This window comes from Geotrypetes seraphini, chromosome 3 (genome assembly GCF_902459505.1).
Source record: "Geotrypetes seraphini chromosome 3, aGeoSer1.1, whole genome shotgun sequence".
Classification (NCBI taxonomy): domain Eukaryota; kingdom Metazoa; phylum Chordata; class Amphibia; order Gymnophiona; family Dermophiidae; genus Geotrypetes; species Geotrypetes seraphini.
This window is the reverse complement of record NC_047086.1, coordinates 260280867-260298128: the sequence shown is the minus strand read 5'-3', so window position 1 is coordinate 260298128 and position 17262 is coordinate 260280867. Positions and strand designations below refer to the sequence as shown.

General features: G+C 48.4%; 1 protein-coding gene across 5 annotated transcripts in view; it reads right to left on the bottom strand.

Moving 5' to 3' along the window:
* FEZ2 (fasciculation and elongation protein zeta 2) overlaps positions 1–16177 on the bottom strand; it is a 248001-nt gene extending 231824 nt beyond the window's left edge. For 3 of the 5 annotated variants that reach the window (XM_033936550.1, XM_033936552.1, XM_033936555.1), the window contains exon 1: positions 15654–16177. In XM_033936550.1, coding sequence (XP_033792441.1) covers positions 15654–15988 — 335 coding nt within the window. In that variant the 5' untranslated portion in view covers positions 15989–16177. The remainder of the gene's footprint in view (positions 1–15653) is intronic. The other 2 variants (XM_033936551.1, XM_033936554.1) reach the window with 1 other exon arrangement.
* Between the last annotated feature and the right edge of the window lie 1085 nt (positions 16178–17262).

Below are 17262 nucleotides of genomic sequence, written 5' to 3'. Positions count from 1 at the left end.
GGTGGGATCTTAAAACACAGAAGATCATCTTAAAATGAATTGTAGAAAAGATAAAAAGACCCAAATTAAGTTTAAAATAAATGAATAATCCAAGGTGTGAAATAAGTGATCCAAAGTGTTCATGTTGGATAATGAGCGGTGACTAAATTATGCAGTAAATTAGTAGAAGATGAATGTTGAAAATAGGAAAAAAGTCCAAACTTCAATGTTATATATTCAAAGAATACAACTGTGTTTCCTCGAAAATAAGAGCTAGTGCGTTTTTTGGGTCCAAAATTAATTTGAGACACTGTCTTATTTGGGGGGAAACACGGTAGCTGAAAACCAGTGAGCTACATAAAAGGGATTAATTAGGTGGGCCAATTTGAACCCAATAGTGTGGCAAGTTGACGTTGTTTTAACATACTGTGTGTGTGTGTGTGGTTTGTTAATATGATAATTTGAGCACATGATAGTGAGTGGGAACAAGTTAGTGTTTGTAATGACTAATAAATTAAGCCAATACTGGTGTTTAGATAGACGAAACACAATGACATGAATGGTTGTATTATTTGAGAATCATGTTATCAAACATAGATGTCTTGAAATCGCTAATACAATTAATATCAAATTTTATCTGGGTGTTTTTCCCCTTATTTCTCTCTCCAGTATGTCTGTGGATCCACTCCAGTTTGCTGTGGATCTCTTGCTGCCTTTTCCTGATCATCTAGTTAGGAGAACTTAGAAAAACCTCAGTATATGTAAAAAGCACACTTGATTCTATTTCAAGCTACTACAAAACTCCACCACACATATCAGTGTTGGAGACTGATAGTAACCTCACTAAAGACGGAAATAATCTGTTTTGATAATCTGCTGCTAAACTGCATACAGGCTAAACCAATGGTCTCAAACTTGCGGCCCAGGGGCCACATGCGGCCCACCAGGTACTATTTTGAGGCCCTCGGTATGTTTATCATAATCACAAAATTAAAATAAAACACTTTCTTGATCATATGTCTCTTTAACTATAAATGACAATATTATTATTAAGACTTAGCCAAAAGGAAAGATTTATAAACTATAAAGAGTTTTACCTCATGCAAAATTGTCATTTCTTTAATAAGACATTAACTGGGTTGTTTTTTTTTTCTGAGGCCCTCCAAGTACCTACAGATCCAAAATGTGGCCCTGCAAAGGGTTTGAGTATGAGACCACTGGGGCTTTAAACTTTTGAGAATCTTGCCCCTAGTTAGCAGCTTCCAGTTTATTTATACTAAAGAATGGGTTTAAAAATGAGTGTGGGAGCTGGACCAAGTAAGAAACCAAAAATGTACTACTTCCATTCAGAATGGGAGGAGGATTTTTTTTCACAATGTGATATTCAAAGTGTGTTTGTTTGATATGCCAATCTACCATCGCTATTCCAAAGAAAGGAAATGTAGAACGACACTTTCGGACTGTTCATAAAAAGTACGACACTGACTACCCACCGAAAAGAGAGCTAAGAAAAAGAAAGGTGAGGAAACTGAAATCACAGTTGTCCGGACAGCGGTCATTTTTCTCACAGCTAACCTCAAAAGCTAAGGCAGCCACTGAAGCATCGTTCAGGGTGAGTCATGCCATCATTAAACACAAGAAATCCTTCCAAGATGGACAAATGATAAAAGAAGCATTCGTTGAAGCAGCCGACTCATTATTTCAGGACTTCAAAAACAAACCAGAGATATTATCTGCAGTCAAAGCTCTCCAGCTATCAAGAAACACAGTTACACGGCGTTGTGAAATAATGGCCGAGGATTTGACGCAGCAGCTTTGGAAGGACACTGCGGATTGTGAGTGTTTATCGCTGCAATTGGATGAGTCAACAGACTTAAGCAACACAGCACAGTTGTGCATTTTTATTCGAATGGTGTTCAAAGATATGACTTCAAAGAGGAGCTGTTAACAATACTACCACTGAAGGGACACACGCGAGGAGAAGACATTTTTCAGTGTTTCAAAAACTTTATGGAGCAAATCCAGCTCCCAGTGTGCAAATTGGTGTCAATCACCACGGATGGTGCTCCTGCAATGGTTGGCTCCTCGAATGGATTTATTGCCAGGTGCAGGAAGGATGAGGCTTTCCCTAACTTCCTTAATTACCACTGTATAATTCACCAACAAGCATTATGCGCAAAAATGCTAAACATGAAGGAGATAATGGATGTGGCAATGAAGATCGCCTGTTCTATTCGAGCCAGATCTCTTCAAAGATGTCTGTTCCGTGAGCATCTGGAGGAAGTTGACTGCGACCATCTTGAATTGTTACTACACACTGATGTGAGATGGCTCAGTAGGGGGAAATTCCTGCAGAGATTTCGAGAGCTATGTCCGGAGATAAAGGAGTTTCTTCTTGTCGCTCAACATGCAGAATACAACCAACTAAATGACGACCAGTGGCTGCTAGACTTGGCATTTTTAACCGATCTGACCAACATGTTGAATGATCTCAATGTAGATCTACAAGGAAAAGACAAAACTGTGGTCAAATTGATCAGCTCAGTTAATGCTTTCAAAGGAAAGATACAACATCTGTCTTCAAAGCTGCAGCGCCATGATTTGAGAAACTTTCAAAACCTCGCATCAGAGCTGGAGACGTAGCAAAAGGCTTGTGCGCAATTCGACAGTGACCGCTACACTCAGCAGATTGACAATTGTCTTTCAGAATTTGACAGATGCTTTCAAGACTTTGCTTTACTCGAGCCAGTTACTACATTTATGTGCTACCCATTTCGGCAAGATGTTGAGGTTGATTTACTCGCATCAAAAATTGCAACGCTGTTTCATCTGAACTCGTCTGGAGTGGAGGAGGAGATTTCATACTACAGGCTGACATTGAGCTGAAGTCTAGGGCTCATGAACAGTTCTGGAACTTACTCCCTGAGGAAAAGTACCCAAACTTGAGGAAATGTGCTACCTTCTTGAAAATGCTTGAGTAACTGATTGTAAAAACCGCTTAGATAACCTTGATAGGCGGTATATAAAATCCTAATAAACTTGAAACTTCTTGACTGCATTATTTGGTTCAACTTATTTATGCGAGTCAGCCTTTTCCCACATGAAGATTATTAAGTCCAAATATCATTCCACCATGATTGATGATCATTTGGAAGTCTGTTTGAGGCTGGCTATCAGCAACTACTGTCCGGACTACGCAACTCTGGCTTATTCCATTCAGGCCAAGTCGTCATCGGAGTAAGGTAATGGCCAAAAATGTACAAAATTGTATTGTGCCATATATGTTCATGCTGTTTTGCAAGGTAAACAATATATATTTTAAATATAAATGAGAGGCAGTGGGTCATACTCGTTGTCGGAAGAGTTACTTGCTCATTTGGGGAGCTTGTTTGGCTTCCTTATCACCCCGTGGTCGTAGTCTCCTTGTGAATATTTTATCTTAAGGAGCCTCTTGGAGAGTAGTTCCTCTTAAGGAGCCTTGTGGCCTTTTGCTTTTGCTCAGTATCGGACACTGTCTATTATTTATCTTTCTCTTCTTTTCTTTCTCTTCTTCTTCTGTTCTCTCTTTCTGTGCTTCTTTTCTGGGGGGGAGGGGATTTTGGGTTCCCAGTGTCAGAAGAGTACGGGCTCTTGGAGGTCTTATTCTGGTGATCCCGGGAACCCAAAATCCCTTCCCTCCCCAGAAGAGAAGCAAAGAAAGAGAGAATAGAAGAAGAAAAAGAAGAGAAAAATAAATAACAGACAGCGTCCAATACTGAGCAAAAGCAAAAGGTCACAAGGCTCCTTAAGATAAAATATTCACAAGGAGACTACGACCAGTTTACCCCATGGCTCTTCCAAGTTTATTCAGCATTTTATTTTCATTTGAGCTGTACAGTCTGAAAATTAGTATCTCTCCGGTTTCCTTTGGCTGGGAGTACCTTTGCATTTATCATGGGTTGCCAATGGTACTGTGAAAGGAATCTGACACACCCTGGGACGTCACAACGGGACTATTCCCCAGCTGATCAGTAGTGGCGACTCTGCCTGGAGTGACAAGTGGTGCCAGAGCAGATCGTCACTGAGGATGGTGCCACACTTCTTTTCGGTACCAGATCTGGTGGAGACTGCTGCCATGGCGTCACCAGGTTGCAGCACTTATGGTAGAGGTCACTGCTCTAGAAGTATCCTGAGATAGTCACTGTGCTCTTTTAGCCTTGGTGGACCAGGCAGGTTCTGCAAGCACTTGCTCAGTGGGACCAAGTGGGTTATGCAAGCACTTGCTCGGTGGGACCAGGTAGGTTATGCAAGCACTTGCTTACTGGGACCGTAATGTTCTGCGGGCATCTGCTTGGTGGGACTGGGAGGATCCGTGGGCATCTGCTCGGATGGGCCGGAGGTTCCGCCGGGGGAAGGTACTTACTTGGTAGGACCGGAGGTCCCGCCAGGGGAGGGCAGCACTTGCCTGGCAGGACCAAGTGGTTCTGCAGAGTGGCTGCTGTCAGGGCACCCTGGGTATAACGGCGCACCCATTGCTGCAGAGCAGGGACTGTTCTGCGGCTGCAAATTGGACTGCTTGAGGTTGCAGCGTGGCTACTGTCAGGGTCCGTGACCCCTTTTTAGTTGGCAGGTTGCAGAGCTGGGGGGGGATGTGCTGCTGCTGCTGCGCATAGGGCTCTTTGGGCAGGACTGGGTGCTTCTGTGGTATCTTTTGTGGAAGAACCTGGTGGTTCTCTTACATCAGGACCGATTTGTGCAGGGGGTGGGCTAGTGGCTGGTGTGGGCCATGGCTGTTGGTAGAGAACCATGGGTTCACGGCACTCCCCCTCCTGGCTGTGTCGGCATGCTGCAGGTCTGGGGCAGTTCTGCTGTTAGGCAGGCGGCCTTGGTGGGCTGGTTTGGGGTCCCTTTGGGTGTTCTGTGGTTTCTGGGGCAGGACCGGGTGGTCCTGGGTTTTGTTGGCAGGCCAGTAGTTCACTGGGCACATTGGGGGCTGGAGGGGTTGTGTGGCTGTAGCCCAGGTGTCTTGGGCTCGCCCCCTTTTGCCTGCAGGTGGTGGGCCTGGGGGGACTGTGGTGTGGTGAGGGTGGTTCAGTATTGCCTCCTGGGGCTGGACCAGCGGGGGTTGTGGTTGGGAGACAGGACTAGCTAGTGATGTGGCCTCTCAGGATGAAAGCTGATGGCCCAGGGGGGGATACGATATGGCTAGACCTGGGTAGTGTTCCGAGTGGCCAAGGGGGCTGGCAGAGGCATGGAGATGATTGCCTGCACTTGGTCTTAGCTCTTTGGCAGGGGGTGCTCGCCCTATTGCGACATAGGGACCTTGCTGAATAGGCTGGGGTTGGCTGCGCCTCTGGTGTGTACTGATTGGGGCCCACCTTGACCTTGTGTCTGTCCCACTGGTGAGGTAGAAGCAGTATGGCGGTGCCTGAAGGGGAGTTATTCCGTGGTTTTCGGTTGGTGACGCATTCTTTCTGGACCTTGGGCATTGATACGCAGGGCGCTTCTGTGGCGACTAGGCGATTACTCCTGCGGTCAGGAGTGAGGCTGGCTGGGGAGGCGCCGGGTGGTAGAGGTTTTGCGGGTTGCTGGCAGGATTGGTTGCTGTATTGTGGCATTCATGATCTGTGGGTGGACCAGAGGAAGGTCTACTGCCCAACTGGGTAGTTGAGAGTGTGGCAGGATTGTGGAGGTCAGTTTGGGGTAGGGTTGTCCTGGGGGCCCCAGAGGGTCTATTACGTTGGGGCGGTCAGCATGGGCTTTGTGATCTATGGGTGGGGGAGCCATTGCTATCCAGTTTATGGCGTGGCTTGTCATGGTGTGCGGGGTTCGTTTGTTTGTCCTATCCCTGGTGGCTGGGAAGTTCTCTGGCATGGTTGGGGTTGTGGTATGGCATGCTTTTGTCCTCAGTGCGGTGCGCCTTTGGGACGGGAAAGGGGATGATTTGCTTCCGGAGTTTATTTTGGGGCTCGGTGGTTGTCTCAGTGCCTCCCTTCAGTGTGTTTGGAGGGGGGGCACTCTTGCCTGGCAGGCAACCGTGTGCTAAAGCAGGTGGGACCATGGGTGGATATAATGCCCGTTTCCAGGGGTCTGGTTTTCCACTCTTCTTTTGTTGGAGGCTGGCCTCTGTGTGTTTGCACATTGTAGCCTGCAAGCTAGGAGTGCGGGTGGCTTCAGGTCAGGTTGGGTCTCCCTGCTTCTTTTGTTTTCCTTCCAGTCTTAAGACGGGGGTTATCAGGGGTATGTGCTGAGCAGAGGCTCCTGTACATTTCGGCTGGGTAGCTCCCTGTATGTGTACTTGGGCGGCTCCTTCATTATGGCACGCTCTATTGGCGGTGGTGGGGTGCGGAGCATCTGGGCTGCGGGGCCTTTTTTTGAGATTGAAGGGACAGGTGGCATATTCTGTAGCTTGGCTTGCTGTGCGGGGTCTGCTAGGGGTGTTGCGACTGGTCATGAGAATTCTTCGAGGACTGTTGCAGTGGGATGTTCCTACTATGGGACTTCCTGGGGTGCAGGCACATCTGGGTATGAGGTTTAGTTAAGCAGCAAGGTGTGGTCACTGAATGAGTGATGTTGGCTGGCCTTTTCCATACAGACTGGGGTACTTCGTGAGACACATGCGAGGTTGTGGATACATGGCAGGGGAGCTGTCACGTGGCTGGCGGTGGTTAGCATTCCAGGCTCGGGTGTGGGGGTTGCGTTGATGTTGGGTGGTGGATTGGTGGGTGGCCTGTGGTGGGGGAGCACCAATGGTGTGTCGGCTGGTTGATATGATGTCTGCAATGGCTGGTTCTTCTAGGAGTCTCTGAGATTGCAGCTCTGATTTTTTGGGGGGGCTGTAATTTACAGGCCAGTGGCAGTAATCCCGAGCTACAAAGTTTGGCTCATCGGAAGATGAGTGGTTATGTGGTAGTGAGCTCAGTTGAGCGGCAAAGCCGCAGGGTCAGATGACCCTAAAAGGGAGCATGGAGGTCCATGCCTACCCTTAGGCTCATCAAGGGATGAGCAGTTTGGGGGAAGGGAGTTCAGTTGGGCAAATATGAAGGTGGTACAAAATTGGGACATGGAGGTCCATGGTATCCCCTAGGCTCTTGCTGACATGGAAGTGTCAGGTGAATACAATTTGATCTTTGTCCCAATTGCTATGTGTTGTAGCTCGGGAGGTGAAGCAATTGTTGACTGCTTATTTACCTGTTAACCCAATAAACAAAGCTGCAATCTGGTTATTACCAACAATAGTCTGTGGTCTGTTTATTATTGGAGGGCATATGGGTGATAAGCAAGTAAGCGAGGGGCCTTGGTGATTAAGGGAATAAGAAAGAGGGTGGAAGAAGGGATACCAAGGGTCAATGACTCGGCCAGTCCAAATCCATATGTTACTGGTCTAACTGGCTTTGAGTTACTTCTGAAAAAGAAGTGAGCCAAATTAGAAAAAAAATATATATATATATGCTCCTGGAACGGATTATGCTCGTAATCCAAGGTACCACTGTGTGTGTATGTATATATATATATATATACACACATACATATACATATATATCCACCACCCAACATCAACGCAACACACCCGAGCCTGGAATGCTAACCACCGCCAGCCACGTGACAGCTCCCCTGCCATGTATCCACTACCTCGCATGTGTCTCACGAAGTACCCCAGTCTGTATGGAAAAGGCCAGCCAACATCACTCATTCAGTGACCACACCTTGCTTAACTAAACCTCATAACTGCACCCCAGGAAGTCCCATAGTAGGAAAATATATATATATAAATATATATATATACATATATGTGTGTGTGTATGTATATATATATATATATATATATATATATATATATATATATATATATATATATATATATATATATACACAGTGGTGCCTTGCATAACGGACGCCTCGCACAGCGAACGCTGCGCACAACGAACTTTATGTCTTGATCCGTACAACGAACTTCGTTTCACACAACGAAGTCGCCCGAGCTGCATCCTTCTGCGCAGGCACTGCGCTTAACTGCCCTCTCTCCGCCTGGTTCCCTCTTGCCCCCCCCGACTCCCCGACACGATCGGGGCAAAAAGGAGCCCAAGCCCTCTTGCCCCGCCGATTCCCCAACTCCCCACACAATATCGGGCCAGGAGGGAGCCCAAGTCCTCCTGGCCACGGCGACCCCCTAACCCCACCCTGCACTACATTACGGGCAGGAGGGAACCAAGGCCCTCCTGCCCTCGACGCAAACCCCCCCTCCCCCCAACGACCGCCCCCCCCCAAGAACCTCCGACCGCCCCCCCAGCCGACCCGCGACCCCCCTGGCCGACCCCCACGACACCCCCAACCCCCTTCCCCGTACCTTTCTGTAGTTGGCCGGACAGACGGGAGCCAAACCCGCCTGTCCGGCAGGCAGCCAACGACGGAATGAGGCCGGATTGGCCCATCCATCCCAAAGCTCCGCCTACTGGTGGGGCCTAAGGCGCCTGGGCCAATCAGAATAGGCCCGGGAGCCTTAGGTCCCTCCTGGGGGCGGGGCCTGAGGCACATGGGCCCAACCCGACCATGTGCCTCAGGCCCTATTCTGATTGGCCCAGGCGCCTTAGGCCCCACCAGTAGGCGGAGCTTTGGGACGGATGGGCCAATCCGGCCTCATTCCGTCGATGGCTGCCTGCCGGACAGGCGGGTTTGGCTCCCGTCTGTCCGGCCAACTACAGAAAGGTACGGGGAAGGGGGTTGGGGGTGTCGTGGGGGTCGGCCAGGGGGGTCGCGGGTCGGCTGGGGGGGCGGTTGGAGGTTCTTGGGGGGGGCGGTCGTTGGGGGGAGGGGGGGTTTGCGTCGAGGGCAGGAGGGCCTGGGATCCCTCCTGCCCGTAATGTAGTGCAGGGTGGGGTTAGGGGGTCGCCGTGGCCAGGAGGACTTGGGCTCCCTCCTGGCCCGATATTGTCGGGGAGTTGGGGAATCGGCGGGGCAAGAGGGCTTGGGCTCCCTTTTGCCCCGATCGTGTCGGGGAGTCGGGGGGGCAAGAGGGCTTGAGCTCCCTCTTGCCCCGATCGTGTCGGGGAGTCGGGGGGGCAAGAGGGCTTGAGCTCCCTCTTGCCCCGATCGTGTCGGGGAGTCGGGGGGGCAAGAGGGCTTGAGCTCCCTCTTGCCCCGATCGTGTCGGGGGTGCCAGGGACCACACGGAGTCACCCACCGTACCACCCGATTCGGGTAAGCGCAGGTATCGGTGGGTGGCTTATTTGCGGGGGGGTGCCTTATTTTACATTTTTTTCTAAAAAGGGGGGGCTGTCTTATTTGATGGCCCTGCCTTATCATCGGGGAAACACGGTAGAAAAAAAAAAAAAATGAACAGTTAAGTCCCAGTTTTTGCCGCTGAGACTCTGCCCTCTCACTGTAAAATTAGACTCTACTTAGTCTGTCTTTAAATTTAAAAAATGTGTGTTGTTTTAAAAAACAATTATGTTTTTAGATGTATCTAAATAAAAATAATAACCAAAAATTTATCTTTTTTTATGTCATCTTAGCATATTTTATGCTACAGAACGAATTATTTTTTTTAACATGTATTGTTATGGGAAAACGCGTTTCACACAACGAACGTTTCACATAACAAACTTGCTCCTGGAACGGATTAAGTTCGTTGTGTGAGGCACCACTGTATATATATATATATATATATATATACATACACACACACACACACACATACACACACACACACACAGTGGTACCTTGGATTATGAGCATAATCCGTTCCAGGAGCATGCTCATAATTCAAAATGCTCGTATATCAAAGCAAGTTTCCCCATAGGAAGTAAGGGAAACTTGCTTTGATATGTTTCCACCCCCCACCTTCCTCCCCCCCCCCCCCCCGAGGCCAGCAGCGCTGCTCTCCCCCCACGAGAACCGGCATTGCCATAACAAACCTAGGATTTGGAAGGCTATGTACGTCAATGCCCACAGTTTGGGCAACAAGATTCTGGAATTGGAGACGGAAATGAGGGGCGCCGACCTAGATGTGGTGGCGATATCCGAAACCTGGCTTACGGACTCCCACAGGTGGGACATGGTCATACCGGGTTACAATTTGTTCCGCCAAGACAGGGAGGGCAAAATGGGAGGAGGGGTAGCACTATATGCCAAAGATGACATCAAAGTTACCAGAATCACAGATGTTAGGTACACAGGGGAATCCCTTTGGGTAAATTTGGCCAGGGGAAAGGACAAATGCCTGTACCTTGGCATAGTATACAGACCTCCAAGGCAACAGGAAGACCTTGATATGGAATTAATCGAGGACATAGAAAATATCACCTTGCGTGGGGACACAGTATTGATGGGTGACTTCAATATGCCTGACGTGAATTGGAACACACTTTCCTCTGCGACCGGCAGCAGCAGAAGGCTATTAAACTCTATAAAGGGAGCAAGACTCAAGCAAATGGTTTTGGAGCCAACTAGGGATCAGGCGATTCTAGACCTAATACTTACCAACGGAGAAAGTGTCACAGATGTCTCTGTGGGAGACACGCTGTCATCCAGTGACCACAACATGGTATGGTTTAACCTCAGAAAAGGTTTCACCAAATCCAACACATTAACTAAGGTCCTCAGCTTCAAGGACACCAACTTCGAGGACATGGGGGAATTCATCCATCAGTCGCTGCAAAACCAAGCAGAGACTGATAATGTAGAGGAATTGTGGTCAACACTGAAAGCTACCATACACGAAGCAACAGACCGATTTATTAAATCTGTAAGTAAACGACGAAGAAAAAACAAACCGCAGTAGTTCTCTACGGAGGTCTCCAACCTCATAAAAGAGAAGAAAAGAGCATTCATCTCCTTCAAACATTCAGGGAAGCAGGGCTCCAGGGAAGACTATCTGGCCAAGTCAAGAACCGTCAAAACAGCAGTCAGAGAGGCCAAATTGCAGGCGGAGGAGAATCTAGCAAAGAATATCAAAAAGGGCGATAAAGCATTCTTTAGGTATATTAGTGATAGAAACAGGAACACAGGAGGGATAGTACGCCTTAGGAAACCGGACGGGAACTATGTAAAATCGGACTCCGAGAAGGCTAAACTGTTAAATGAATACTTTTGCTCAGTTTTCACCCGTGAGGCCCAGGGATCCGGCCCTCAGCTACCAACAGGGGATAGCTCGATAGACCCGTTTTGCAGCTTCGAGTTTACGCCCAGTAGTGTCTACAGTGAACTATCCAAACTCAAGGTTCACAAAGCTATGGGGCCAAACAACATACACCCCAGAGTACTCAGGGAGTTAAGAGACACCTTGGCGAAACCACTATCAACACTCTTCAATCTCTCCCTTAGCAAAGGAAAAGTCCCGCTAGACTGGAAAACGGCTAATGTCATTCCACTCCACAAAAAAGGAAGCAGGACGGAAGCTACGAACTACAGACCAGTGAGTCTCACATCAATAGTGAGCAAACTAATGGAAACTCTAATCAAACACCAATTGGATACTGTCCTTAACGAGGGGAATCTGCGAGATCCCCGTCAACATGGGTTCACAAAGGGGAGGTCCTGTCAATCCAACCTGATCAGCTTCTTTGACTGGGTGACGAGGAAGCTGGATATTGGGGAGTCCCTGGACGTCGTGTACTTAGATTTCAGCAAAACATTTGATAGCGTACCACACCGCAGGTTGTTGAGCAAGATGAGCTCTATAGGTTTGGGAGATATCTTGACTACATGGGTGGGGGACTGGCTAGGAGGTAGACTTCAGAGGGTGGTGGTGAATGGCTCCCCCTCCGAAACGACAGAGGTGATAAGTGGAGTGCCGCAGGGCTCGGTCTTGGGCCCAATCTTGTTCAACATCTTCATAAGGGACTTGGCTGAGGGGCTTCAGGGTAAATTAACGTTATTCACCGATGACGCCAAATTATGCAATATAGTGGACAAGAACACAACAGGACCTGACAACAAATCCAAGACCGATAGTATGACACACGACCTCCTCCTACTGGAGAATTGGTCCAGGACCTGGCAACTAAACTTCAATGCCAAAAAATGCAAGGTCATGCACCTTGGCAACAAAAATCCATGTAAGACTTACACTCTTAATGGTGAGATCCTAGAGAAAACTGTAGTGGAACGAGACTTAGGGGTAATCATCAGTGAGGACATGAAGACTGCAACTCAGGTGGAGAAAGCTTCATCTAAAGCCAGACAAATCATGGGTTGCATACGAAGGAGTTTCGTTAGCTGTAAGCCCGAAGTCATAATGCCATTATATAGGTCCATGGTGAGACCCCATCTGGAATACTGTGTACAATTCTGGAGACCACATTACCGCAAAGATGTGCTGAGACTTGAATCGGTCCAGCGAATGACCACACGGATGGTCACGGGGCTCAGGGATCTCCCGTATGAGGAACGGCTGAATAAATTGCAGCTCTACTCCCTAGAGGAACGCAGGGAGAGGGGGGACATGATCGAGACATTCAAGTACCTCACGCGCCGTATCGAGGTGGGGGAGGATATCTTCTTCTTCAAGGAACCCACGTCAACATGAGGGCATCCATGGAAAATCAGGGGAGGGACATTGCATGGCGACACCAGGAAATACTTCTTCACCGAGAGGGTGGTGGATCGATGGAATGGTCTTTCGATGCAGGTGATTGAGGCCAGCAGTGTGCCTGATTTTAAAGCTAAATGGGATCGAAAGGTGGGATCTCTTCGCAAATGGAGGTAGGGGAGGGTCATTGGTGTGGGCCGACTTGATGGGCCTTGGCCCTTATCTGCCGTCACTTTCTATGTTTCTATGCTCCCCCCGAAGGCCCCCCCCCCCCGCGATCCGGCACCCCCCCCGCCGCGACCTGAGGTCCCCCCCCAACCCACCCGAACCCTCTTCTTACTTTTCTGTAGCCTCCACAGCGGTACCGACACCAGCATAGAAACATAGAAATAGACGGCAGATAAGGGCCACGGCCCATCTAGTCTGCCCACCGCAATGACCCTTCCCCACCTAACTCAGTGAATAGATCCCACATGTCTATCCCATTTGGCCTTAAAATCAGGCACGCTGCTGGCCTCAGTGACCTGAAGTGGAAGATTATTCCAGCGGTCAACCACTCTTTCAGTGAAAAAGAATTTCCTGGTGTCACTGTGCAGTTTCCCTCCCCTGATTTTCCACGGGTGCCCCCTGGTTGCCGTGGGACCCTTGAGAAGGAAGATGTCCTCTTCCACTTCGATGCGACCCATGAGATACTTGAACGTCTCGATCATGTCTCCCCTATCTCTGCGTTCCTCGAGTGAGTAGAGCTGTAACTTATCCAGCCTTTCCTCGTACGGGAGATCCTTGAGACCCGCGATCATCCGGGTGGCCATTCTCTGGACCGACTCTAGTCTCAGCACATCTTTTCGGTAATGCGGCCTCCAAAATTGCACACAGTACTCCAGGTGTGGTTTCACCATGGATCTATACAATGGCATAATGACTTCAGGCTTACGGCTGACGAAACTCCTGCGTATGCAACCTATGATTTGCCTTGCTTTGGAGGAAGCTTGCTCCACTTGATTGGCAGCCTTCATGTCCTCACTGAGGATCACCCCTAGGTCACGTTCTGCTTCAGTTCTTGTTAGGATCTCGCCATTTAGGGTGTAAGTCTTGCATGGATTTTGGCTGCCCAGGTGTATGACTTTGTATTTTTTGGCATTGAAGCTGAGTTGCCAGGACCTAGACCAGCGCTCCAGTAGTAGTAGGTCGTGCATCATGTTGTCGGGCATTGAATTTTTGTTTGTTGTACTCTTGGCCACTACATTGCTTAGTTTGGCGTCATCAGCGAATAATGTTATTTTACCTCGGAGCCCTTCTGCCAAGTCTCTTATGTAGATGTTGAACAGGATCGGGCCCAGGACGGAGCCCTGTGGCACTCCACTGATTACCTCCGTCGTTTCGGAGGGGGTGCCATTCACCACTACCCTCTGAAGCCTACCCTCAAGCCAGTTCCCAATCCATTTCGTCAACTTGTCGCCCAATCCTATAGAACTCATCTTTCTCAGCAACCTGCGGTGTGGTACGCTATCGAATGCTTTGCTGAAGTCCAGGTATACGATGTCCAGGGACTCCCCAACATCCAGCTTTCTCGTCACCCAGTCAAAGAAGCCGATCAGATTGGATTGGCATGTCCTGTGCATTGGTGCCGGTGCCTGAAGATCGGCCTCCTCTTCTTGCTGGGCCTTGAGCATCTGCACATGCTCAAGGCCTACGAATTCACGTTCTCTCCGAGATTCTCGGAGATCTCAGAGAGAACGTGAACGCACAGGACATGCCGGTGCCGGTGCCCAGATGACAATAAGAAGCGGCGGGGGGTGCCCAATTGCGGCGGGGGGGGGGCCAAATCGCAGGGGGGGAGCAATGCCGGTTCTCGTGGGGGGGGGGGAATGGAGGTGGGAACGTATCAAAGTGAGTTTCCATTATTTTCTATGGGGAAACTCGCTTTGATAAACGAGCATTTTGGATTACGAGCATGCTCCTGGAACGGATTATGCTCGTAATCCAAGGTATCACTGTATGTAGTTTTGTAAAAGGGGGTGTTAATGTATAATTAGCTTTTGAAGGTAACCCCTTCTTCCTCAGATCAGAAAATCTAAGATCTACAATACAATGCATAATAGTATTTTTATGAGTTGATATAATCAAGATATCCATTCTGAAAAGTAACAGTCTGCAATATGGAAGCTTAATTCAGTCTATGTATACTTTGACCTTAGTACTAAATACACAGCAAAAGTCTACAATGATTCCTACCACAAGCTCCGATTACCAGTATACTAAAGTATACGGTAATATTATTCTAAAAATACACACAAAGTAATTACAGACTATTTACCTGATCATAAAAGTTGATGATTTTTCTAGGTTATTGGTAAACGGATAATAAACTTGAACACATTTACCTTGCAACAGAGGTAAGGACAAAAGCACAAGATATGCAAACATAAAAGCAATTTTAATGAAAGGTGCTTGGTTTTGTTTTCAAACCAGGAAGCCTGAGAAGATACATTTAAACACAGCTTACAAAGGTATTTCAACATGATAATGGACACTCCACTAACACAAATCGTCGGTTCTCACAACAGAGCGTAGTTAACAGACTTCTTTAATAAACGATATCGCTCTTCCAACCATTAACATCACGTGTCCAAGACTTTTTTTCCCCTCCCTCAATTTAAAGAGCACTATCACATACCACCACTACTTTACAAACAAAACGTGTTCCTTACAATAAAGGGTGAGAAACAAAGCAAAAGCACAGCCGCTGAAGGAGAGACTGAGGGATACTTATATTTCCGCAGTAATTCGATGGGCTGAGTATTTTGACACATTCTAGTCTCAAGACGTATTGTTTACTTCTTAAGCACATTATCCAGGAAAAAGTTCTCCTTGCTTGTGCAACTCCAGGTCCTAATCACTAATTTCCACAGGCACCCCAACAAAAGAGAAAAAAAGTATTTTAGAGAGCAGGCACCTTTCAGCGAGGGCACCAACATTAGGCATCTGAGGAGATCTGCAGCATCAGCACCACAACCAGCAGGGCGGGGATCGGAAGGCGATCTATTTCTTCCGAAGCAAGGCTGTGGCAATACGACCCACCGAGTAAAAACCCAGTAGCACCTGCAAGACCCTCTTCTATGGTCTCCAAGCCCCGAGCAAGGGGCCCGAGACTCATTATACTCACTCGTCGTCCTTCATGACAGTGTCCTCTGTAATGGGTTTCACCGGGGCGATGCTCTCCGTGGCCGTGTTATAGTTGCGGAAGCAGACGGTCAGTTTCTCGTCAAAGTCGTTCACCAGGTCCTCCATGGACTTGAAGCTGCCCATTTCGCCCGAGAAGCCGTTGTCCAGCTCAGAGAAATCCTCCAGCAGCAGGGAAGAAACCGGCGGAGGCCCCGGAGCGGAGGTGCTCTCCGAGTTGGAGTTCACCTGGTCCAGGCAGCTCCGCGGCGCCAGCGCCGGCTTGAACTCGTAAAAGTCCTGCCAGTCCTCGTCAAACTGAGCCAGCGGCGCCGCCATGACGCTAGAAAAGGCAGCGAGAACCGAGCGATCCGCCTTTTCTTTGGGTTTGGCGGAGCGTTGGCGCGGGCGCGAGCGCGCGCTCTCCCCGCAGCTCGGGCTCGCTGTCACCACCCACAGCTACGGACGCCTCCGCCCCTTGCTTAACTACCCCTTTCTGACTCTTTCGGAACCCGGAAAGGATGGAGGCGTAACCAAGCGCCGCCCCGCCTTTTTTACACGCTGGGTGAGGCAGGAGCGCGCCCGCCAGCGGGAGCGAGGTTTGCTGATTGCGCGATGCGGTGTACGCCAAGGACAATTCTGGGAGCCTAATAGTGTACGCTGTTGAAAAGCTTCTTATGTTTGCCTACGTATACTGCTCCTGGTAGAATTCTTCGAGTGCCAGATAACGGCTCGCATAAACAGTCGGGTCTGAGCCGGCACAGGAGGAGGAAACGACCCGCTATGCAGCGGATCACTTCCTCCTCTATTCCCTGTGTCTGAGGAGGTGAGGAATTTTGCACTTGAACAATTCCTGCAGGAGTACAGGGTTAAAAGGAGCAATACTAAAGGGATCGATATTGTTCTGTCTGCCTCTAGCATATATGAAAAGTGACGGGTTAATCAAACTTGAGATTTCTGTGACTTTTTTTTATTATTATTTTAAGAGTTTAGGGATCCATTTACTAATTTATGATAAAAAGTGGCCTTTAGCATACCTGTAATTGAGTTTATCCCAGGACAAGCAGGCAGCATATTCTCACTAATGGGTGATGTCATCAACGGAGCCCCGGTACAGACCACTTCAAAAGTGCATCCCCACTTTAAGTGTTTAGAAAGTTTGCGATAGCTCACACTCTGTATGCGAGAGTGCCTTCCCGCCCCTTCAGTTTCTTAGTTTCCACAGAGCTAAGAAGATGCTTTTTCAACGGCCGTTGAAAATTTTTTTCTCACTGCCTTCCCACTCTCGGATTTCTTTGACTGTTTCATTCATTTCTTTCTTTCTTTTCTTTTGCCTTTTTATAAAAATAAAAAAAACATAAAAATTTTTGTTTTTTCCCTCTCACGGGTTAGACCCGGCGGGGCCTGTTCAACCACCTTGGCCTCTGATTTTGATCTTGCCGGGGCCTTTTTTCCTTTGATGTCCCACCCGCAGACAGGTTTTAAAAAGTTTGGACGTTGTGTTCACCCCATTTCCGTAACTGACCCGCATCGCTGGTGTCTCCAGTGTTTGGGGCCTGAGCACCGTCCGGAGACCTGTTCCCACTGTTCTTCTCTATAAAAAAGAACTTTGA